At 49.0% G+C, this 24,843-nt stretch overlaps 1 protein-coding gene across 2 annotated transcripts; it reads right to left on the bottom strand.

Moving 5' to 3' along the window:
• Window positions 1-226: 226 nt before the first annotated feature.
• Dcaf4 (DDB1 and CUL4 associated factor 4) lies at window positions 227-23,297 on the bottom strand. Of its 2 annotated transcripts, none has more exons than XM_036206637.1 (14): window positions 23,216-23,297; window positions 15,639-15,732; window positions 12,082-12,182; window positions 11,577-11,734; window positions 10,885-10,967; window positions 8,627-8,729; window positions 6,969-7,112; window positions 5,426-5,475; window positions 4,348-4,427; window positions 3,040-3,141; window positions 2,814-2,911; window positions 2,203-2,376; window positions 1,773-1,887; window positions 227-499 (listed from the first exon to the last, which is right to left on the bottom strand). In XM_036206637.1, exons 2-14 carry the CDS (start codon window positions 15,722-15,724, stop codon window positions 273-275), a joined length of 1,521 nt encoding a protein of 506 aa, XP_036062530.1. In that variant the 5' UTR covers window positions 15,725-15,732; window positions 23,216-23,297; the 3' UTR covers window positions 227-272. The 2 variants fall into 2 exon arrangements, with proteins under 2 accessions (XP_036062530.1, XP_036062531.1); XM_036206638.1 differs by having other exon boundaries at window positions 3,040-3,138.
• Between the last annotated feature and the right edge of the window lie 1,546 nt (window positions 23,298-24,843).

Here is a 24,843-nt window from a genome sequence, read left to right as displayed (position 1 = left end):
TACCACATGTACGCCTGGTGCTAAGGCCAGAAGAGGGTGTTGGATTCTCTGGAACTGGAATTGAAGACAGCTATGAGGTGCCATGTAGGTGCTGGGAATCGAACCTGGTCCTCTGGAAGAGCAGCCAATGCTCTTAACAGCTAAGTCATTATCCAGCCCCCCCCATGTCAACCACTTTGCACTGCCCTCAAGCTGAAGAACACCATCTGAACACATCAAGCGCCACTTAAAAAAAGTCCTTGTTAGAAACCAAAGGAAGCTGCCATTCACTCCTACTTGCCTTCCTCCAGACTGCCTGGACATAGCGAGCTGTAGGAAAAACAGTAAAGGTCCTGCTGGACAGCCATGAGCAGCCCTGGGGCTCCCTGGGGGCCCCCAAGGCGAGGAGAAAAGGCCACACTAGGAATGTTGGCTTTGGAGGTGGGATATGGGGAAGGTATGGTTCTGAGCAGGTGGGCATCATGGAGGCTCCAGATTCTTGTGTAGCAGTCTTGGCCCACTAAGAAAGAGGGAAGACAATACAGAGGTTAGAGAATGCAAAGAAAGTTATGGCATGTAGACAAGGCTTCTTAGGACCTCCCAGGGCCAAACACAAACCTGCTGAAGGGAGGTATTTCTGCTAATATATTTCTTAAAATTAAGACCATGAGTTGGTCTGTTGCTCCAGAACCCTAACTAGCTGCCGGTGTTCAAAGTGTCAAGGATGAACTGGCTGGCTGTGACACAACAGTGGCTCAGTCAGCACCATGGCTCATGGGTAGGGACTCTTCTCAAGTGGGAGTCTAGCTGATCTAGATGCCAGGCAGCTGGGTTCCTTTTGATGAACTAGCCGGGAAGATCTCTCAACTTTGTTACACCCTGGCAGAGCAGATGACAGCTATTTTTGGTTGAAGTTAAAGTCTGCAGGACTCCTAGTTCTGAGTAATGTGGCACGGGACACCATGGGTTGTGACAGCCCAGATGCTCCGTGCTCCTAGACACCTGTGGGGGTTTCAGCAATCAGATTTCAGTTGAGTACTTGGTGACCCAAGGCCCATACTTGGAGCACGGGGTTTGCTACTGCAACTGTGCAGACCCGTGCCTGCCTATCAGCAAGGCTGATGTTTTGTTTGCTATCCAGCACATGAAAACTCGAGAGACTGGAGGACCATCACTATAGGAGCAAGCCCAGTGCTGGTGCCGAAGATGGCTGGGTAGAGCTAAAACTCTGGCACAGTAATGTTGCTTGGCCCCCAAAGATTGTAATGAGGATGAATACTGTCTGTAGGGACATTAGTACATGGGAGGGAGGCCTCAGGAGGACTGAGAACATGTCAAGGGCCTACTGTTCCATGTGTAGAAACACTGATTTTATGTTGTGGCCTGGAAATAGTACGATCTGTAGTTACTTTAATTCCCTCAGGGCTCAGTGGCCAGATACCTGCTGCTGCTCCTCTGTAGAGCACGGGTAATGTTAAAGGGCCAGGATCCAAGCCCTTCAGTACCCTTAATTTCTCAGCATCCTCTGAAGGGAATGTGAGCAGCATGGGCAGCTTTTGGGTAAGATGGTGCCTGATGGAATTCTGTGACTCCAAGAGGCCTGACCTCCAATCCAGCTCAGTCCCCAGCTGCTGTACTGATGTTCATCACCTGCCTGTTTCTGAGGTGACGCTGTCAGTGGCCCAGAATTCCCATTGTTTAGTCCTAGTCTGACCACTTTTTCCCTCTGCTGTGTAGGATGTGAGAGCCCTCACAGGCAGCATTTGATGGATGGACCTCCCTTCCCCACACACCTGCCACCAGGATCCCTTCCTCCTCATGCAGATGCAGGGGCAGGTAGGCATACTCATTCACATGACCTTCATACTGCCGCACACAGCTGGTGGCCCTCAGGTCCCACAGCTTTATCTGGAGGAAGAAGCACAAGGGTTACTTGGGAAGGGTATAGCAGGAACTCAGTGACTACCAGGTATGAGGCTGCAAGGGTGGAGTGACCTCCAGTGGCCTATTCTGATTATGGAGACTGATGCCCTTAACTTCTAAGGCTTGAGTCCATCAAAATCACAGGCCTAGAGGCCCTTCTGCACTTCTATCTAGGCAAGATTAAGCTCATGTGGAGTATCAAAAAAACTTCAGCATAGCCCCTACCCTGGTGTCTTGGTACCAGGGTCTCTTCCAGGCTTGCACCCTACCATTGTGAGGCCTGAAGTCAGGATCTCTTACCTTTCCAGCCATGTCTGACGCCAACAGGTATTGCTCCTCCTTGAGGACCCGCACAGAGGTCACTGCCGAGTCATGGAAGATGCGGGTGGCCTTCCAGCCCTTGGCTTGGCTTGGAGAACGTAGGTCAATGGCAAAGATCTCCCCAGAACGACAGCCATTAAAAAGTAAGGGAGTCTGTAGAGAGAGGGGCAGCACCCAGTTTTTACCATCGGCCCCTAAGAATGGAAGGGTATGCCCTGGCATTAGGGTTGGTATGAGTTTAGGTCTTAATGGACTTAGAAGGGATTCTGAGTTCTTGTAAGAGGTTGAAGACTAGCGTCCACCTTGTGCTGAGCCTATAGGTGCTTGGAGGGATCACCACTGTCCCCTTAGGCTTCTTTTCTTTCTTTTTTTGAGACAAGGTGATTCTGTCTCAAGGAAACCAAACCAAATCAAAACAAAACAACAAGCCTATAAACCCCAAACAGACAAAGTGCCCACTGACCATCCCTGCACTTTTTTTCTTGTAGAAGAGGTGGCAGCCCAGATGCTACACCAGGGAAATGCAGTTCCACTCCCATTAACATTTCACTGTGGGGACGTTCTGTTATACCTTTCCCCATCCAACCAACCTTGACTGCAAACTGCTGAGCCAAGACATCACTGTTGGTCCCATATGATTGCCGGTGTCCTGTCACCGCGTTGGTCAACAGGACCCTCCGAGACAAACCTGGCGGAGACGAAGAAATGGGTCCCTGAGAACAGGGGTGCTGGCAGTCTGGGGAAAGGACCTGCTGGGTGGACCTCCAGGTCTGTGGAGCTCTTTACTCCACACCCAGGGATGTGGCCATGGCTCACCTGTACTGAAGCAGTTATTTGCCTGGATGTTCAGGGACCAGGCACAGGACCAGGCACCAGGGATCTGGAAACTGCAGAGCATGCCAGGCTGGTCGGTACCTGCTAAGAGAAACAAAGGAAAACTGGGCAGCCTTCTAGGCCCAGGAACGCCTCCATGTTACCAGGCTAGCAACCACCAGATCTGGGACACCAAGACAAAGACCTTTCCTGGATTCTGTGGTAACTAGAGAAGGACTTAGGAGGGACGTCTGCTCAAGAGCAGCTTGTGTTCTCGGCGCAGGCTGTGGCCTTCACAGTGCTAACCGCTGTTCCAGGGCCGTGTGGCGCCACAGGGAACGTGGCTTCAGTCCTGGTCCTAATACCAACAGCCTGCTCAAGTCACACACCGGAACTATGAACTGACAGAGCATCTCAAGGTAAAACCAGCCTGTGCCCACCACTAAGACTAAGCACCAGGACCCCAGAAGCCTCCTCCACCCCTTTCCAATTTCTTTTTCTTTTCTGTTTTGTTTATCGAGACAGGGTTTCGCTGTAGCTTTACGCCTTTCCTGGATCTCGCTTTGTAGACCAGGCTGGCCTCAAACTCACAGAGATCTGCCTGCCTCTGCCTCCCGAGTGCTGGGATTACAGGCGTGCGCCGCCGCCGCCACCACTGCCTGGCCCAATTTCTACTTGCACTTTATATAGTTCCCTAAGGGAATTAATAACAAAACTCCTAGCACTAAAAAACTAGTTTTGTGGGGCAAAATTTGGCTAGCTCTTTACCTCAGTTTCCTTATCTGTAAAGTGGTAAGATAGATACTCCACAAGTGTGTTGGGCAGTGAGATGCCAACAGGGCTAAATGTTCATGGCCTCATCTATTTCCAGGAAGAGCCTGCTGGGGTAGGTACTGCCAAGATATCGAGCAGTGTGCTTGACTGTGGGAATGGAGCAGCTGTGGTCAGCTCTGCCTGACGTCTGCAAACCACATGCAGAAGTCTGCCAGAAGGAGCAGTCAGGTTGTTCCCAGGCAGCCAGCACGCCTACCACACTTGGGAGCTTAACCAATGCCTTCTGAATGATCGCTACAGGCAGCTCAAACCAGTGTTTGGATGTCTTGTACTGGCTAACCATATGCACTTTGCTCTGGCTGATGAAATGACCTCAAAGGGATTATAAAAAACAGCCAACTCTAAAATGCAGTGATCCGGGGCAGACTTTGGGAACCCTCCCACAGTGCTGCCCACCCCACCCCATGTGCTGAACTGGGGTCATCCAGCTTCTGGTACCCATGTCTCCTCAAAGACAAAGGCAGAACTCCGCGGTACCTTGGTGAGTACTGGCGAACAGCGATGCTGGAAGCAGGGTGGCACAGCCTGGTGTCTCTGCGAGGCCCATGAGGCACAGGCTGCAGAAACCTGTTAAGGAAAGTCAGGTACGGACAGAGCCCTTTTCTGGGAGAAGGATGGCCATCAGTATCTTTCAGGAAATGATAAAATACAAAGGAGGGTGGAGAGTCCAGATAGAACACTTTTACATCCAGGTTCAGTTTCTTCAGGAACATAATGTCACAGACACAGCTAAAAGCTTTTGGTCCCTTCCAATCTGTTTCCTGTCTTCTACCAGAGAACTAGGGTTTTCAAAGGGAAGTGAGTTTATTTGGGCCATGGTATAATGTGTCTGCACATGTGTTTGCCTGTGCATGTGATGAAGTAAGTCTCAAATTCAATGACCGCACACAGGCTTAAGAACTCATTCGTTATGGATTGAACTAATGGTAAGTGTCACGAATGTGTGTTAAACACATTTTGCACGGGGAGCCCAGGCCCTATCACAGCAGGCTACTGTGTTCCTAGAGAAAAGGCCCGCTGGTTCACTGAGAGGCCAGAAACCAGGGTTCTGACGGCGCAGGTCTGACCTACAGTCTTGTGCTCAGTGTCAAAGTACTTCCCTCTGCCTTCCTCGGTGTTCCCCCAATCTCTGCTTTCTCACTCCACCTCACGGCTGGCTACCTTGTTAGGGCTGTACTTGCCTCCTTCACCAAGGCACTGACTCCCCTGGCAGGGATGATGGGTCTGTCCGGTGACCCGAGAGCCTGAGACTGTATGTCAGTGGTGGAGTAGGTAGGCTCTGGAGTCAGACTTCCTAGGGTCCAATGCTGTCTCTAGCAGTCACACATCAAGTCCCAGCTGTCTGGCACACGGGAACTTCATCACCATCCAGTAAACAGTCACCTCTGCACTTCAGCTGCTTATGGAGACCCCCTGCTATGGACCCAGGTGTAGTCTGTGTCCAAAACGTGAGCCAGGGGTGCAGAAAGGTCTATCCCTCTGCCATCTCCACAGATGCTCAGGTCCATACCAGGGCCTGGTTATCCACTACACCTATTCACCTGCCAAAGGATACAGGATGTGGGAATCCAAGTGACTGAGTGAGGCCCAGCACACAGAGTTCACCTGGAGAGGGAGTGGGACCAGAGAAAGATTAGGTCCACTGCTGCTCATGGGAACAATGGTCAATGCTTTTCTTCTAGAAAGCAGCTTGTAGGGGCTAGAGAGATGGCTCAGCACTTGCTGCTCTTACAGAGGACCTGAGTGTGGGTCCCAGCACCCACACCAGTAATTCCAGCTCCAGGAGATCCAACAACCTCTCCTGGATGCACAGAGGTACATGTGTACATGTATGTGCATGCACGCACACACACACCTTAAAATTAAAAAAAGAAAAGACTTGTAGGGATACAGACACATGACCCTCCACCTCACACAGTACTGAGACTAAACTCAAAGCTCTAAACATACTAGGCAAGCACTCTACCACTAAATCACCCCTTAATCCAGAGGTTCTCAACCTGTGGGCTGTGACCCCTTCGGGACGGTTGGCAAGTAGCCCTTTCACGGGGATCGCATATCAGATATCCTGTATATTAGATATTTACATTACGATTTTTAACAATAGCAAAATTAGTTATGAAATATCAATGAAATAATTTTATGGTTGATGGTCACCACAACATAAGGAAATGTATTAAAGGGTCGCAGCATTAGGAAGGTTGACACATGATTTTTTTTCTTTAGGTTTTCTCTTAAAACAGGTTGAAAGAAGCATCCCGAGGGTAGTGGGGCTCCCTGCTCAGACATGTTGGGACCAAAGAGGTATAGGAAGGAAGCAAACTCCAGGCTTCGGTCCTAGGACATCAGCATGGGTCCCATGCTAAGGTATCTGGCACCCCACCCCCCAAGCCAGACCTGAATTCTCTAACTTATGGGGCCAGGAGACAAGTGTACTCTTAACCAAGGGTGTGCCATGTCTTGCTTTACCCACCAGGGGCTTCTTTCCTTCCTTCCTTTCTCTGCCTCCTCTGAGACAAGAAAAAAAATACAGCTAGAATCGCCTTGTAGCTCAGGCTAACCTCAAGCAAACAGCGACCCTCCAGTCTCAGCCTTCTTGTGTACTGCGATTCCAGTTCCCACACCTGGCTCAACCCGATCTACCTGTGGCTCATGTGCTGGTTGAGCAGGAAGTCACAGCCTCTTAGATGCAGTTTAAAGGCTGCTCTTGGTCAGTGGGCACCTGACATTTGTGATGCCCAGGGGCAGACTCCATCCAGGCTGTGACCACCACAGCCCACACTCCAGGAACCACACCCCTTCACATCGATTCTGATCCTTTACAGAAGAATGTCCTGATGGCCAGTGAGCACACGGCCTTGAGGCCACCCCAACCACCTCAACTAAATTTCTCTCCCAACTTAAGATGCTCTGGGCCTTCCTTTTCCTGTGGGCTCTCAGGAACTAACAAGTCATCTGTCCCTTGGAAATGTGAGACAGCTCTTCCTGTATTCTTCACAAAGTTCTCTTCTCTTTCCCTTCTGAATTTAGGCAACTAAGCAGTGTCCTAGGCCCAAATCAAGCATGCTGCAAGGCTGGAGAGGCAGGACAGGACATACCTTCCTGTTGGTGAAGTATAGGTTTTCATGCATGTGCACCTTGAACGCGGGGGCCTTCAGACCCTGCAGGTTGATGATGCCGTACTTGGAGCCTCCAATTTTGACATCATTCACTGTGAAGAGGCAGTCACTGCTAGTATCTGCCTGGAGGGGGACAGGTTGTAAGTAATCTCTCAGGCTGAGCCATGCGGCTGCCTAAGCTCCTCTCCATAAGGGAATATGGCAGGGACCTAACTTAGCTCCTGCTTAATGTAGTGATTTTGAGCAAAGCTCAGAGTCTGCCTTGCTGTTTCTGGGGAATGGATGAAGATGGTAAAGAGAGGACATGGCCAGGAAGTCTGGTGTCCTTAGTGACTACCTCAGAACTGAGTTTGGGAGGATCTGAATGTTGGCCCAGAGAACTATACCAACCATGAAAGCCATGGAGAACTTTGTGAGTTCTAGGCCAGCTGCATAGTGAGACCCTGCTGTATTTAATTTAAAAATACAACAGTGCCTGTAATACCAACACTTAGGAAGCTAACTAAGGCAGGAAAACTGAGTTTGAGGCCAGCCTGGGATACATAGTTCCCTTGTCTCAAAAAGCACCCCCTAGATTTCCCCCAACAGAATTCCAAACAAAACATAACATTGTTATTTCAAACTAAATTTCCATATTTATCTTTATATGTAACCATGTGTTTGTATGCACAAGTGTACACACACACACACACAATCCCCCTACTCTACACAAACTTGAAGAGTTACGTGCCTGGATGAACCTACTAGGGGAGAATCAAATGTGGAAAACTGCCTTCCCAGTCCTCTGGCCACACAAGCCAGCCAGTCCCACGTGATGCTAGGTGACGGGAGACTGTTCTACCAAAGGCACGTGCACCAGCAGACTGCACACTGTACCAGGGAAGGGGCTGGCGGGACCCGCTGCAGCGAAGGATCTACTGATTCGACCCCACTCCCATCACAAGGGCTGCGGCAGTGGAGAATCTGGGCCTGACCCCAATACTCCTTTCAGGGCTAATCTCTGCTCGAGACCCAGGAGGCCTTACGGGTCCCTCTGGCTTTGGTCTCCCATCCCGCTAGCCACTTCCATGGCCCAGTCTCACTCTCCCAGGCTTCCCCTTGGCCTTCCAGGGAGGATGTGGCCTTCCTGGAAAGACATGGACGCAGGAGGCCCATGGAGAGGGGAGGGTCCTTCATGTGCAGGGAGGGACATGCTGGCTCCCTGACAGTGTCCACAGGCTCTACTAGTGAGCCTTAATTTCCATCCAGCCCAGGTCTCAGTAAATAGAGACCACCTTCCACTTCCTATAAACAATGTGATGGAGGTCTACAGGGCCCCGCCACTGTGGGAACTATGGACATTGAGCAAAGACACCCACTGTGCTGTAGCTGAAGGCACGTGGATGTGTATCACACACTGTGTACCTTTTCAGCTGCACACACCACGGCCAGGGAGAAGACCCAGGCTTTAAGTCACGGGACAGGACTGAAGAATGAGTCACACACACAATCTTAAAACAACACAAACTCCCACCAAACCAAAGGGCAGACACCTGTTTTCACAGTACTCAGCTTGTTAGCCACCAGGCTTAGTGAACACTAACAATGAGCCAGCAGTAGCAGCCACACCCGAGTACCCACAGACGTGTGTCACTCACCAGGATGAGGTTGAACAGGTCACCTGTCAGAGCAGAAGGATCTGAGCTCTGAATCTCTACCTTTCTCCTCTCCATGCAGCTCACCCGAAGCTCATGGGATAAACTGAGGACGGAAACAGAAACAGAGGGAGGGCATGGCCACCAGTCTGATGCTGGGGTGCATGTCTCTAGAACCACCCCTGTGGGAAGATGACTTCTTCTGTTTGTTTTTCAAGACAAGGGTTTCTCTGTGGAATAGCCCTGGCTGTCCTGGAACTCACTTCATACACCAGGCTGGCCTTGAACTCACAGAGATCCACCTGCCTCTGCCTCCCGAGTGCTGGGATTAAAGGCGTATGCTACCACCACTGCCCGGCTTTATTTATTTATTTTTAAAGATTTGTTTATTTTATGTATATGGTGCTCTATCTGCATTTATAACTACATGCCAGAAGAGGCTATAAGATCCTATTATAGATGGTTGTGAGCTACCATGTGGGAGCTGGGAATTGAACTCAGGACCTCTGGGAGAACAGCCAGTGCTCTTAACCACTGAGCCATCTCTCCAGCCTAAGGTGATTTTTTTCCCCCCAAGACAGGGTTTTTCTGTGTAGCCCTGGCTGTCCTGGAATTCACTTTGTAGACCAGGCTGGCCTCAAACCAGAGGTCAGGAGGATGATTTAGTTGAGAATCTCCAGGAGGTCATGTCTCAACAACTACTAAAGAAGGCAAACACCTGGGACTCTGCATTCCCCATACTCATCTATCAGTTCTCACAGAGAATTCTAAGGATGAATAAACCCCTGGGCAGCCCTTTCCCAAACCCAAGATTAGACTCCAGAGGGATTAGACCCACGGTCATCTAGTACAGACTTTCTCTTGGGATGACGAGGCTGCTGTGTCTGAGAGATGAACAAACTGCTGAGGGCACAGGGTGAACCAGAAGAGTCCAGGAGTGCTGCCCCCCCAACCCCCCACTGCCCCTTTCCTCTTCCAGAGCATGGCTTCCTCTCCAGCTCAAGCAGAAGAGCTCTTCCTGCAGACTCTCTTCCTTCTTGGGAAGGAAACACAGGAGGCCATGTGCTACCCCTGCGTGGCTGGCTTTCCCTGAAGCGGGCACTAGCATCCCTCACATACACATAGAGGTAGCAGAGTGTAGGGGTGAGGATTAGGGGCTGGAGTCCGAGAGGTCCTGTTTTTACCTGGAGCCAGTCACTCTACTCTGAACTTCAATTTCCTCTTTAGAAAATGGGAGGAGTTGTCAGCTTATCTTGCCAGATCTAGTCAGTCATAACAGCTGTCACAAAAATGATACAATTTTTGGAAATGCTGAGGGACTGAATCAGACACATGAAGCAAGCATGACTGGATGCTGAGCTACATCCCTGGCCTCCCAACACAAGCATTCTGGTGAAGCAGAGTACACACACACACACACACACACACACACTTAATGCCATACGTGTCACTAGAAGGGGTCTCAGGAATGAAGTTATTGTGAGTGTCAGAGTCCTCACTAATTTCTCTATAAATCCCTTCTCCTCTCTCAGGAGTCTCTATATTCCTTGTTGAGGAGAGTAGTAGTTACTCAGAGCTGTTTAAGATGTAGGCGGCAGAGATGGCTGTGGAGGGTTTGTATAATCAGTAAGACCAGGGTGGGGCTGGAGATTGAGCCCAGAATGGCTCGGGTTCAATTCCCAGTAACTCACAACTGTCTGTAACTCCAGTCCCAGGGGATCTGCCTCCAGAGTTCTGGGATTAAAAGTTATGTGTCACCAGGACTGGCTTAAATAAAAAAGGAGCGGGACTGGAGAGATGGCTTGGAGGTTAAGAGCACTGGCTGCTCTTTCAGAGGTCCTGAGTTCAATTCCCAGCAACCACATGGTGGCTCACAACCATCTGTAATGAGATCTGGTGCCCTCTTCTGGCAGAACACTGTATACATCATAAATAAATAAATCTTTAAAAAAAAATGAAAAAGGAGCTGTGCAGTGGTGGCATATTCCTTTTAATCCCAGCACTCAGGAAGCAGAGAGGCAGGCAGATCTCTGAGTTCGAGGCCAGCCTGGTCTAAAGAGCTAGTTCTAGGACAGCCAGAGCTACACTGAGAAACCTTGTCTTGAAAAACCAAAAAGATGTAGAAGGCAGCCAGCAAACTGAAGACCTTTGGCTACGAAGACTTCTCACAGAGCAGCACAAGGTCTCATCTGACTAGATTTGTGGCCTACAGAGATTAGGACAGGAAAGAACATTCAAGACAAACTAAGGCATTGTCTTACCGGCAATAACTGGCAGCGTTGAGAAAACCCAGCTGGCTCTTTCGTAAGATGGAAGATGCGTTAAATCCTATTCTGGTAATTTTCTAAGTTTATTTAAAAAAAGAAAAGGAAGATTCAGTGATGGTAGCCATGGTGGTACAGACCTGGAGTTCTAGCATTGGGGAGGTGGATCCTGGACACCAGCTCAAAGCCATCCTTGGACACACAGTACTTTCAGGACCAGTTTGGGTTATGAGAGACCTTGCCCAAAAAACCCAAAAGCCACTGGAGATTTATCAGTGCTGTAGTTTGGGTAACAAGAGGTCCCACAGGACACAATCAGGGAAACAGGAATCAAGTGGACAGAAATTTGATGGTGTCCTCTCCAAGTCTCCTCTCATTGGAGGGAAGGAAACCCAAGCACAAAGCAGTCCTGTGGGCTGTGCTGAGAGGCTATACCACACTTCCGACTAGGCTGCTGGGCAGGCAACAACGGGCCGGTGTGTGTAGAGCAAGGCCTGATGCCAGGGTCTATGTCAGCAGACGGAAACAGGAGTAGGAGATGGGTCCTTGCCCGCTCTTTTCCCGGGAAAATCAGACAGCACACTGCCATACTCTCTCTGAGTGTCCCGGGCGTCTGATGGGCCACCTGCTTTCAGCAGCAGAGGGTGCTGTCGGAGGAGAGGACACCGGCAGCCGGGGGTGAGGCCCACCTTTTTCTGCTTGTCCTCTTGGTGCAGCAGCTGCAGCCTTCTGCTCTCCAGCTCCTTGTGCCGGATGCCCTCCTTCGTGAGGGGGTTGCAGTTGTTGTGACCAGGGAGTAAACGGAAGTAGCGGTTCTTTTCAGGGTCGAAATAAAAGCCCGGAAGATCTTTAAGAAAAAGAATTCAACTGACTAAATTAAAACACTGGCCCACCTAACCGTCTGTGTCTTTTCTGCTGGTGGAGCGAAAGTCACGGTCAGGTGCTGAGTTCTGTACTGGAGACCATCTCCTCTAGAACCATTACTCCTGACACCTGGCTCCTGCAGCAGATCAATTTGCTTTTTGAATCCCCTCAAGTCAAGAGTGGACTCCTGACCCGCAACAAGCAAAGAGACATATCCAAGTCCTGGCTGGGGAATGGCTGCCAGGACAGACACACTACCGGATCTGAGGCAGGATGAGCTTTTACCTTTCCTCCAGGCAGTCTAGGAGCCCTACCCATCTTCCTGCCTACCTGGTACGGACGATGCTCCAGCTTTGCTAGACGAGGTTGATGGGGCCTCAGCATCATGGTGGTCAGAATCTCGTGGGCTCTGCGATGTCTCTGTGGTGGACCTGTTGACACACAGTTATGGCAGTATGAGTGTGTGTGCTCATGAAGGCCAATGGACAGTCTTGGCTGTCAACACTTAGGCACTACCTGTCTTTCTGAGACAGGATCTCTCACTGGCCTGGACCTCACAAAACAGACAGGGCTGGCTGGTGAGCCCCAGGGCTTGTTTGCCTCTGCCTTCCTAGTATGGGGAGTGCAAGCACACGATGCCACACCTGGCTTTTAGATAAGGGTTCCAGGGAATTAGACAAGGCCATCTCAGACCCCAGCCAGTTCTCAGTCATTCTGATGCTGAAGGTCCTACTTGAGCAGGTCTGTAGCCTTCACCTGACCTTTGTGATTATTTGGGGGAGAGGGGCACTGACCCCTTACTGCAAACACATCAAAACAAGGGCCAGCCCCTCTCTCCCCCCTCCTTCTCTCTCCCTCCCTCCCTTCCTAAGAGGACACCTGTCATAGGAATTTCTTATTTTCTCACTTGGGCATTTTGCATGTCGTCAGGTCTTTTGGAATTTTCCACGATGAAAAGAAAACCAGAAATCTTTGTTAATGAGAATACTACCAGCTGGGCTATCTGCTTAGCAGCATTACAAAGCCAGATGAGTTTCATTCCTGATCGGCTTCAGCAGCAGGAGAGTTTCCATTTTCTCTCAATAGACAACCTTACAGATGGAGAAACCGGGATTCGGGGAGCAGAGGTAATTTCCTCCATATTAGGATAGAGGCATGGCTAACACACTGGATTTGTAAAGCCATCAGTGGCCTCTGTGGCAATTACATGCTGAAACACAGGGTGAGAATCCCTCTCCCCACACACAATAAGGAAATTTGCAAAGCAAGGCTGAGGGAAGCAAAGAACAGCCTGTGTCCCATCAACACCGCTGCTATGCACAGCTGCAGGGAAAATTATTTTCTCTCCTTTTTCTGTCCAGAGCTTTCTGAGGCAGCCCATCTGTGATCAGCAGGAGGATGGATGTCATGACAAATGCTGTCTTTCTCATCCAAGGACTGCTGCTCCATTTTTTCCACACAGAGCCCAGACGGTAGCTGTGCCCAGCAGGTTTCCAAACCACTCTGCCAAAACTGGCGGCGAATCTCACAGACCACTCCTTGCTACCCGTTCTGGCTTGTGGGGGGAGGCCTGGGGCCCCAAAAGGATCCATGGCTCTCCTAACAAAACATACCAACAATGGGCGTAGTGCTGATCTTTCTACAGTATGGGCCAAACTCCGAGATTTAAACCCAATGAGCTCCACTATGTACTGAGGACTCCAAGGGCCAGGCAGCTTGTTAAGGGTTTTTATACAGTCAAGTCAGGTGGCTTCACGGAGCAGAGCCATTTTTAGATGGGAAAGCAGACCTGTTTGTTCTCCCATAATCTTCAAAGGTTTTTTTTTTTTCTTTTTTTTTAAAGATTTATTTCTTTATTTTGTATTATTTCTTTCTTTTGTATACAGCATGTATGACTGCAGGCCAGAAGAGGGCACCAGATCTCATTACAGATGGTTGTGAGCCACCATGTGGGTGCTGGGAATTGAACTCAGGACCTCTGGAAGAGTAGTCGGTGCTCTTAACCTCTGAGCCGTCTCTCCAGCCCGCTTCAAAGGTTTTTGTTACTGTTTGTGTTAGTTTATTCTGGAGAGTACCTTGATATTTGACATCATGACCCTGTGTTTAGAAATTGGAAAAAAAAAAAAAAGAATTGAAAATGTGTACGGGTGTGGGCAAGCATGCATGTGGAGGTCCACTGAAGGGAGACAGTTCTTTCCTTCCACAATGGCAGCAAGAATTCATACCCAGTCAACTCCTGCCACCTCCAAATGTATCTATTTTAAAAGGAGGACCGGGCTGGCCAGACAACTAAGTGGATAAAGGTGCTTGTGGTCAAGTTTGATGACCTGAGTTTGACCCCTGGGACTCACAGGGTGAAGAAAAGAACTGATTCCTCTGGCTGGGCAGTGGTGGTGCATGTCTTTAATCCCAGCACTCGGGAGGCAGGCGGATCTCTGAGTTCAAGGCCAGCCTGGTCTACCCAGTGAGTTCCAGGAAAAGGGGGCAAAGCTACATGGGGAAACTCTGCCTCAAAAACAACAACAACAACAAAAGGACTGATTTCCCCAAGTTGTCCCTTCACCATCATATGTACGCCATGGCATCCCCCCCCCCCCCAAAAGGAAGACCGGCTTGCGGAAGAATTTGCAGCCGGCACATGTGCTGTAAAGAGGGGACAACCTGTGAACCCCAGGGAAAACTTCCTGTCAGGAGTCCTGGGAGTCCTCACCCAAGGCCAGGTGATGATGCAGGAGTGGGTGGTGAGGAGGCTCTTGTTCTGAGACAGGCATGTTTGTACTTCATGAAGGATAACAAATGTAATGTGATGTGGAAAATGTGTATACCGGAGACTTTAAAGACAGTCTAAGGTGGGTGGGTACACAGCAGTCACTGCTTTATTCTTTGTATACTTTTGTGTATATTAAGACTTGGAGGGCTGGAGAGATGGCTCAGAGGTTAAGAGCACTGGCTGCTCTTCCAGAGGTCCTAAGTTCAATTTCCAGCACCCACATGGTGGCTCACAACCATCTGTAATGAGATCTGGCACTCTCTTCTGGTGTGCAGTCATACATGCAGACAGAACACTGAACACATAATAAATAAATAACTCTTAAAAAAAAATAAAAAAAGACTTGGTATGCTGGGGGTGGGGAGTGGGGGACTGGCACATGCACTGTGAGTTCAAGGACAGTCTGGTCTACAAAGTGAGTTTCAGAGCTATGTAGAGAGACCCCTACTCACACCAAAAAAAAAAAAAAAAAAAAAAAAAAAAAAAAAAAATTTAGTCCACATAAAGATTTACATATATTGGGCTGGAGAGATGGCTCAGAGGTTAATTAAGGGCACTGACTTGCTTTTCCAGAGGTCCTGAGTTCAATTCCCAGCGCCCACATGATGGCTCACAACCATCTGTAATGAGATCTGGTGCCCTCTTCTGGCCTGCAGGGACGGACACACGCTGTATATATAATAAATAAGTCTTTAAAAAAAAGATTTTCATATATTATGTAATTATGTCACATACTACATATATTTATATAAGCGACATATATGTTAAGTATATATTTTATAAGCCCTTCCCCAGGACTAACACTAGATAATATTTCCAGAAAGATCTTTTTTGCCCCTCCCAAGTCTCCAAATGGAAAAGCAGATCTCCGTTTGTGTCAGAAAAGTCTACCAGTAGCCTTATGGCTGGCACTCTGGTCAGAAGCCGGTCACCATAAGAGAAAGTATGGCTGCCCTCACTCCCGGGAGCAGGGGGCTGGCTGATGGCAACACGTCAAGTTTTTGGGCCTACTGGCTCCACTGCCGACTCCTTCCGAGAGACGAGTACCTGTGTGAGCACTGTACTGGACAGCCAGCACGGCACTGGGCAAAGCTGGCCCCCAAACTTGTACACTTGCCTCTCGCTAGAGTCACCCTGACTGAAGGCGGGGTTCTGCTGGCGGCTTCGCCCGCGTCTTCTACTCTGCCAGACGCTTCTACTCATTTCTGTTCCTGTGAGAGAAAACAGAACATCAGACACCCAGCTGTGCGCTCTCCCACTTGCCCGGCAGTTCCACCATGCTCACGATGGTCACTGGTGAGGCTACCACTCAAGCCTTCCCTAAAGTCTGCTTCTAGCACTTTCCAGTACCCCTTCCCACCACTACAGAGAGGAGACGTGATCAGATGCACATCTTCTCCACAAACACTTGTGTGAATTCTTTTTCATCCCCTACCCCAATCCTCCAGACAAGATCTCTCTGTGTAGCCCTGGCTGTCCTAGTACTTGCTCTGTAGAATGGTCAGGCTGTCCTCGAACTCAGAGCCTGTACCACCTACTGCCTGGCTTTGTGTGAATTCTTACTCTTGTCTTGGAGAAAGAAACGTCTGTCTCTGTGCCTTTCCAAGACACTCTCTCTACCTAGATGTAACCTCATCTTCCCCTGGGGACATCACAGTTCATGTTTAATGGCTCCCTCTTTTTTTTTTTTTTCGAGACAGGGTTTCTCTGTGTGGCTTTGCGCCTTTCCTGGAACTCACTCTGTAGACCAGGCTGGGCTTGAACTCACAGAGATCCGCCTGGCTCTGCCTCCTGAGTGCTGGGATTAAAGGCGTGCACCACCGCCACCCGGCGGTAAATGGCTCCCTCTTATTCCTGCTGGTGCTCCCTCTTTACTGCAAAAGTGCAGAAACACTCCGGAACAGTGATCTACAAATTCAATGTCTTCATCCCCCCACCCCAGCATTTTGCTAAAATGCTCTTGCTGAGGTAGCAATTAGCGACCCTATGGTCAAAGTTGGGGAGCCATTTGGCAGGTTGAGGCAGTGAGGTCATGAAGTTCAGGCCAGCCTAGGCTGCCCAGTGAGACTCTCAAAAGAACCCAGCAGTTATGACAGCATGCATTGCTTTTGCAGAGGACTTGAGTTCGGTTCCCAGCACTGGTATCAGGTGGCTCATAACCGCTTGTTAACCCCAGCTCCAGGGCATCTAAGGGTTCTTCTGGCTCTGGAGGGCATCTGCACTCACACGCGCATACCCCACCCTCACATACACATAATTAAAAAAAAGAAAGCTGAGGGTTGGTAAATTGCTCAGTGGGTGGTAAGGATGCTCTTCACCAAATACGAGGAGAGTTTGAACCCAGGACCCAAATGGTAGAGTCAACTCCAAGTTGTCCTCTGATGACCACACATACTCCAAGACCTTCTTCCGGCACCAACTGCACACAGTGCACAGACACACATGCAGGCAAACACCCATACACATAAAATATAATAAATAAAACTGAAGGCTGGTGATACTCTTGTAACCCCCAACATGGGAGGGTAAGCAAGAGGGTTGGACGTTCAAGGTTATCCTTTGGGTTACACAGGGAGACTGAGATCAGCCTGAGCTACCCAAGACCCTCAAACACAAAAAGCACCCCCTTACAAAAAACCAAACAAAAAACAAAACAAAAACAAAATCGAACAACAACAAAAAAACCAAGTCATGTTCAAGGATGAAAAAGAGTATATTCTTCTAAAATGCAAGATCACTCTCAAGATCCATATTGTGGTTTGTATCTGCATTTATTTGTTTTAAACTTTGCTTATACACTCCTGTCTCATGGTTTGTGAATTCCTTTTTTGTTTTGCTACAGAGCTGGAGGCCTCAGGGCCTTTGCTCATGCTAGGCAAGGGATCCTATGTTATTGTTTCTGTGCTTAGCACCCACTGACCTAGTTGGCTATATGCACATTACTGCTGAGCAAAAACCAAACCAAACCAAACCAAACCAAAAAAATCCAAAACAATAACAAACCTGCTGCTACTTACTCTTTATTCTGTGGTGCTTGGGCTGAATCCAGGGTCCTAGGCCTTACTATTGAGTGTTACTTCTAGCTCCCTTCACTTACGAGATACTCAAAAACAAAATGAATGTGGGTATTTTGCATGCCTTTTGTGCCTGGTACCCAAGGAGGCCAGGAAAAGGGAGGGACTAGAGTTACAGACAGTTATGAGCCGCCATGTGGGTGCTGGGAATCAAAACAAAGTCCTCTGAAAATTAAAGCCAGTGTCTCTCTAGCCCTGCCTCACTTCAAACCCTAGGTAGCGTCCTTCTGCTGGATGTTTTCCCCTTAGTATTTTATATTTACAGAACACCCGATGTGCACCAGGCACTGGGAATTGGGCAGAGCCATGGCCCCTGCCTCACGACACCACTCACATCCTAGTAGTCAGGCTAGAGGACTGTGTGTGTGTGTGTGTGTGTGTGTGTGTGTGTGTGTGTGTGTGTGAGTAACTGGAGGCAATGGGAGCCAGGAGACCAAGGATGGAGGAGTGGAGCCCAAAAGCCTGATCTGGGATAACTGATCTCAGAAAGACAACCTGGGCTGCATAGGAGACTAGCTCAAAGATATGAAAGGGGGCTGGGCGGTGGTGGCGCACTCGGGAGGCAAGCACGGCGGAGCTCTGTGAGTTCGAGGCCAGCCTGGGCTACAGAGTGAGTTCTACAGCTACACAGAGAAACCCCGTCTCAGGACAGAAAAACAGGGTTGGGGATTTAGCTCAGTGGTAGAGGGCCTGCCTAGCAAGCTCAAGGCACGGGATTCGATCCTCAGCTCAAAAAAGAAGAAAAAAAAAAAGACCCTTCTATTTTGAAGGTAGGTAAAAATGGAGAAGAGATAGACTTGAAATAGTCATTTAGAATGCTCTATAGAGCCGGCTAGTTTACTAAGCTGACACTTGGTTAGTAAAGTGTATAGTCTCTTCTTAGAGATTTATTTATTACGTGTGTGGATATGGGTGTACACGTGCCACAGCATACAAGGTCAGAGGACAACTTCTAAGTGTTAGTTCTCTCCTTCCACTGGGCTCGGAGGGCAGAACTCAGCTACATAGGCTTGCAGGCCCGCAGAGCAAGCACGTTTACCTACTGAAATAGTTATTCTTATTCTTGCAAATATAAAACAATCAGCTCCTTTATGAATTAAATGCATTTGAGTTAACCGGAATAGCAACTATTCCCAACAAAAGACTTTACTAGGAAGCCTAAAAAAACAGCCCAATTTGCCTGTCCTAAAGATTTCATATACAAGTTATCCTAAAAATACAAGGCCTTCTGTATCTGTTTTTTTTTTTCACTTAACATGTTTTCACCTAGTTCCCTTTATTCCTGTTTTATCTCTTTATTTTATGTGTATGGGTGTTTTGCCTGCAAGTGTACCTGTGCATGCTATTGGCCAGGCAGCCAGGAGAGGGAGTCAGATTCCCTGGGAGAGTAAACAGACAGTTGTGATTCACCACTTGCCCTTGGTTGGGAAGGACTAATTTAGACCCCATGATGTGTGCTGTTTTTTCATATTACTACCAGGCAAAATTATCTTTGTGTTGAATTCTCACTGTGCATATGACTTTGGAGCCACATTTGACTCGGTCTGTCACCACGCTCAATGGCTTTCAGATCTGTTCCTTTAGCTTTGGTTCCTCTCCACACCCCTCAAAACACACACACACACACACACACACACACACACACACACACACACACACACACACACCTTGATCTACAGAGCAAGATCCAGGCCAGCCAAGGCTATACATGTCACCAAAATCCAAACCAAAACAAAAAAAAACTCCAACTACTTATGACAGCATTACCAATTATATTAAACATCAAATAGTTTGAAATCTACAATTTTTTTTGGGGGGGGGGTGTCTCTCTATACTAGCGTTGAACATGTGATTCTTCCTGCCTCGGCCCCCTACAAGCTATGTTTACAGATGTGCACCATCACACCTGGCTTGAGGACCATAATCATAAATTATGAAAAAGATCACACATCACGACGGAGGATATTTAAATACCCAGGAGTGCAGTATTTTATAGACCATTATTTCCACTCACCAGTGTTTCCTTTAATTAAGGCCACTTGCAGTAGCATTTCATTCGGAGATAACAGGCTACTATGAAGCTGTACAATTAAGAACCCAGAGTCTGTCATTTTGAGATAAAAGTGGAAATGAGGAGATGTAAGTGTGCTTAAAATTTACCCTCCCCCATACAATCTCCACCACCTGCTGATCCTTAGTTGCCAGGTGGGTTCCTGCCCTGTCCAGATACATACTAAAGCCAGACAGGGATCAGGAGTTCAAGGTCACGATTGGCTACATATGGAGGTCAAGACCAGCCTGGCCCTAAAGTTCCTCCCTGGAACTCCAGAGAAGCTGGGGTACAGATTCACTATCAGGTGAACAGGTGCTCTTTATAATCTGGGGACCCGCTTAGGCTTCTCACTCTCTGCTGCCTCCTGGTGGCACAAGCGGCCATCTCATTTTATTTTAAGATTTTTTAGATTTATCATCACATATAGAGTGCTCTATATGCAAGGGATGCCTCCATGCCAGAAGAGGGCGCCAGATCTCTTTACAGATGGTTGTGAGCCACCATGTGGTTGGTGGGAATTGAACTCAGGACCTCTGGAGGAGCAGGCAGCGCTCTTAACCCCTGAGCTTCATTTTATTTTTACAATGCTTTCAAAGGCTCAACTCCTTTGGCTCCCAACCTTTCCTTGTGGATAGTGCAGAAGTCAAGCAAACCTAGCCTGTTTGCAGTTACTCAAGTCCTGCTTTACATCCAGGGCTTGGCAGAGGTCTGCTTGTTCTTTCACTCTTTGGGAGGCTGGGTTTTTCCTGTTGTCAGGCAGTTTCCTACATATGAAGAGGTAAGGCTCTGTGTGCGGTCTGAGGATCCAACAGCCCACATTCAGCCTTTCCCCTCCTCCAGGACCTTCCAGGCCTGGCCTCTATATTCCCTGGGTTGTAGGTCCTAGTAAAAGGCCTGGCTTTCCTGGGGCTCTGTGCATGGCAGCAAACACCAGCTAAGCAGCAGACCCCAGAGCCTGCAGGAGGCTGGGGTCACTATGAGAGCAACAGCGGCATGTATGGGTGGGGGGCACAGTGCTTCTGGGCTCTTTGCTACCCAAATATAGTGACCCTGAACACTTGGGGGACATCTTGGGAGTCCTAGGGCTACACCACTTTACCCCAACACATGGCTGGCTGGAAGACCTGGGGTTTGGGGAAAATGATAAAAATACTTGGGAATTACATGGTTAACGGTGGCTGCACAACCTTGCAAATGTACTACATAACAGCACACTATGGCATTCAGTGAGGGCTGGGGAGACAGGAGGGTGAGCACCTGCCACTCATATGGGTTGGAACCCCCAGAACAAGGTTTCACACCTACTGTAAAATGGGGGGGGAGTGGAGGCAGATAACTCCTCATAAGTTCCAAGGTCAGCTAGCTCAATGAACTAAGAGGGAACAAGAGATCCTGTCTCAAACAAGTGACAAATGACATCTCAGGATGCCCTCTAACTTCCACACAACCACACTCAACTATACACACAAAAATTAAATACATAAATAAGGCGAGAAATAATGCAATCATAGGAAAATTCAGTAAGACTCTTGATTCCTAAGACACAGTAAGATGCAAAATGCTAATGCTGGTATAACCCAGCATATAAAACGGTCCCTTCAATAAGGTTTTCAAGCTGGGCGGTGGTGGTGCACGCCTTTAATCCCAGCACTTGGGAGGCAGAGCCAGGTGGATCTCTGTGAGTTTGAGGCCAGCCTGAGCTACAGAGTGAGTTACAGAAAAGATGCAAGGCTATACTGAGAAACCCTGTCTCGAAAAACAAACAAACAAAGAAAAAAAGTTTCCACCCTCAATAGTGTGGACCACAAGTGAACAAGGAGGGAAATGGGAAAATGCAGATGACTCATTAGTTCTGTCCAGTGTAAAAACTAAAATAAAGGGCTGGAGAGATGGCTCTGTAGTTAAGAGCACTTGCTGCTCTTGTAGAGGACCTGAGTTCGGTTCCCAGCACCCATTATCACCAGGTGGCTTGCAGCCTCCTGTACCTCAGTTCCAAGTGATCCAACACAGTCTTCTGGCCTCTGAGGGCCCTCCCCAACAAACAACAGTCACTCACACATGCCCCTAGCCTTATAAATTCCATCCCTGAAATCCACAGGAGAACCACCTCCACAAAGCTGCCCCCTGGCTTCCACATGCACACGTACCCAAAATTAAACCCCACTTTACAACATGGAAACAGAGGCTTATAGAACTAACAATATCTAACTAACAAAGTTGCATTAAGGGTGCAAGAGGGGGTCCCCGTCACTTCTGGGTGCAATCACCCATAGCACAGCACCTCAATTAATTTCCACTGTTATTTACAACTCAGTTTCCAGACATAGAGTGTTTGACTTCTCCAGGAAGCTGGTTCATTAGTTTTTTTTCTCCTTCTTACTGCCCTGCTCCACAGAGGGAATGCTATGCTTCCCAAAGTCACCAAGGAGACCACAAATGCACCCGGATTGTGAAGAAATGGTGTGGAAAGACTGTCTTCCTCACCAATGCACAACTTGGTGTGGTGGAGAATTGAGGCTGGTCCACACAAGGGCTTACTAACTCTTCCATATACCAGCCTGTCCAAAACCTCAGGCAAGCTACCACTCAACCGTTCTACCACTAGGGCACAGGCGGGCTGGAGTACAGAGAGGCTTTCGAGGACCCGGAAAGACCCTCCTGGTCAGTGTTGTCGAAGCTCATAGGACTAAGGCGACAGGTCCTGCCTTCTTAGCTCCAGGGCTAAGAACCTGGGCTCAATACTCAGCACTCACATAGGAGCTCACATCTGAAACCACAGCTCCTGGTGTCTGACACATTTGGTCTCTTCCATTTTCCACAGGTGTGTAAATGCACACACCCACACACATAATAAAAAATAAAAATAAAAAGCTGTGTGTGTGTGTGTGTGTGTGTGTGTAGGCATGGTTCAGTGTTTAAGAGCACTGAGGACCCAGATTCGATTCCCAGCATCCCGCATGGCGGTTACAACCATCCAGTTCCATAGGATCTGTCTGACTTCTTCTGGCCTCCATGGCCACAAGGCATTCTTGCAGCACACACACACACACACACACACACACATGCAAGCCAAATACCCAAACCCATAAAAATAAACACACGGGCTGGAAAGATGGCTCAGAGGTTAAGAGCACTGACTGTTCTTCCAGAGGTCCTGAGTTCAATTCCCAGCAAACACATGGTAGCTCACAACCATCTGTAATGAGATCTGGCGCCCTCTTCTGTATACTAAATAAATAAATCTTTAAAAAATAAAATAAACACACACACACAAAACAAAACAAGAACTTCTTCCAAAATTTATACAAAAAGTACTATTGGGCTGGTGCTCCATCACCGCCCGAATTTCAACGGAGGCGACAGGTGCCCTGGGCCTGTGGGTCGGTGGCTACTAGGTGACCCTGGGGCCCCCGCTGTACCCGCCAGGCCCGGGCCCACGCCCACTCCGGCTGTGTATCACTTGCTCATTCCTCCTGCCCTTAGCTCGGCCTTCCCCGACCTCTGCGTGGGTACAGCGACCCCCGCCTTCGGCACCCAGGGGCGCGGCATGCATCGGAACACGCTTACCTGCACAAGCGGCCCTCCCAACCGCAGCACGGCCGGCTGGAGTACAGAGAGGCGTGCGAGGACCCGGAAAGACCCTCCTGGTCAGTGTTGTCGCAGCTCATAGGACTAAGGCGACAGGTCCTGCCTTCTCATTGGATCAGGCATCTGCCCGTCCATGCCAGTAGGGGCGGTCTTATACAGAGGGCGGGACTTAGTACTTCCGCTTCGTGCTAGCCGGGCTTGCCTGGGCCTGGTGCGTTCGGGGGCGGGGCCTGGTGCGCTTGGGGCGGGGGGGCGGAGGTTGCTACCTGCGCCTGGGAATCCTAGGAACCTTCTTGGCAAACCGAGACTTCTTTTCTGCTGTAGACCGTACCTGGAGAAATTTTTTTCTGCTTGGGGCCGGTGCATAAGCCCGAGTTAACATTGATATGTTGTGGGGAGAGATGATTGTATTGTGGAACGAGCAAAGGCGACTTTGAGGGGGAAAGAGAAAAGAATTAGGGAGAGTCTTCGTGACCCAAGGTGCGGGAGGCTGCTGTGTGTGCCTTCGAATCTGTGTCTGGTTGTTCCCTACTTGATATGTGATCTAGGGTGCGCACTTCTTCTCTGCGCCTTAATTTCTTCCACAATAACAAGTACATCGAGAAAATATTCTAATTCAATGATCTCCAGCCCGAAGTTTGTTTATACAATAGGCAATATTTCCAGAATGATATCTGGCGTGCCTGTACCCACCGACCACCCAAGGAAGTTTTTGATAGGTCAGAGAGATAGTGTAAGGAGAGCTGGTTCAAATAGGCTAGGCTAGGTGGGGACCACCAACAAGATTGATCTTACTGTACTTAGGGGAGAAAAGAATCCAAACGGACAGACTATGTAGCTGGAAGCCTGTTCCAGCTCTTGGTTGGGCTGGCCGTGAGGAACTTGGAAGGTTTAGCAAGGTGGATGGATGGAGCTGGAGAACAGTCTCAGTGGCAGGGAAAACATGTGAGGCCCCAGAGACTGGAACCTTGCTGGGTAAGAACTAAATCTGTGCTTAGAGGAAGTCTCTTGGGGGGAGCAGCAGTCTCTGTGAAGGCAGTCAGGGAGGTTACAGCTGGGATGGAGGGCGGGTGGATGGGAGACAAAATCTGACCGAGAATCTCCGCGTTGAACTCTGGCGGGAGGAGGAGGTCAGGATTCTATTCTATGTCTTGAGGGCCCCGGAGGATTGAGGGGGGGGAGGTGACTGTAGGCTTGTGAAGTGAAGGAGGGCCAAAAGCCAGCCGGCTGGCACCACTGACAAGCTCCACTGGATATCCACCATGGGAGCCGGATAGACTTCAGTTTTGCCTTGGAAACCTGTAACGTGTACTCAATCTACAAAGGAAACTTGGAAGCAAGTCGTGGTTGTATGACATGTCTGGTTCATTTTTCTCTCAGGTACAGTGAGGACAGAATGTAATGCTGAAAGAGGAAGTCCTGGAGGGTCAATGCTATGACCCAGAATCAGGTGCTTGGTGGATGGCTTCCAGTGACTAAGCACACTGTGTTACAAATTTGACTTGGTGTCTAGATGGTGTATACTATCCAGATGTAATCACACACACACACACACACACACACACACACACACACACACACACCCCGGCTGGGCGGTGGTGACGCAC

Source organism: Onychomys torridus, chromosome 14, assembly GCF_903995425.1.
Source record: "Onychomys torridus chromosome 14, mOncTor1.1, whole genome shotgun sequence".
In the NCBI taxonomy this organism is placed as follows: domain Eukaryota; kingdom Metazoa; phylum Chordata; class Mammalia; order Rodentia; family Cricetidae; genus Onychomys; species Onychomys torridus.
The sequence above is the reverse complement of the archived record's forward strand: the minus strand, read 5'-3'. Positions and strand labels throughout refer to the sequence as shown.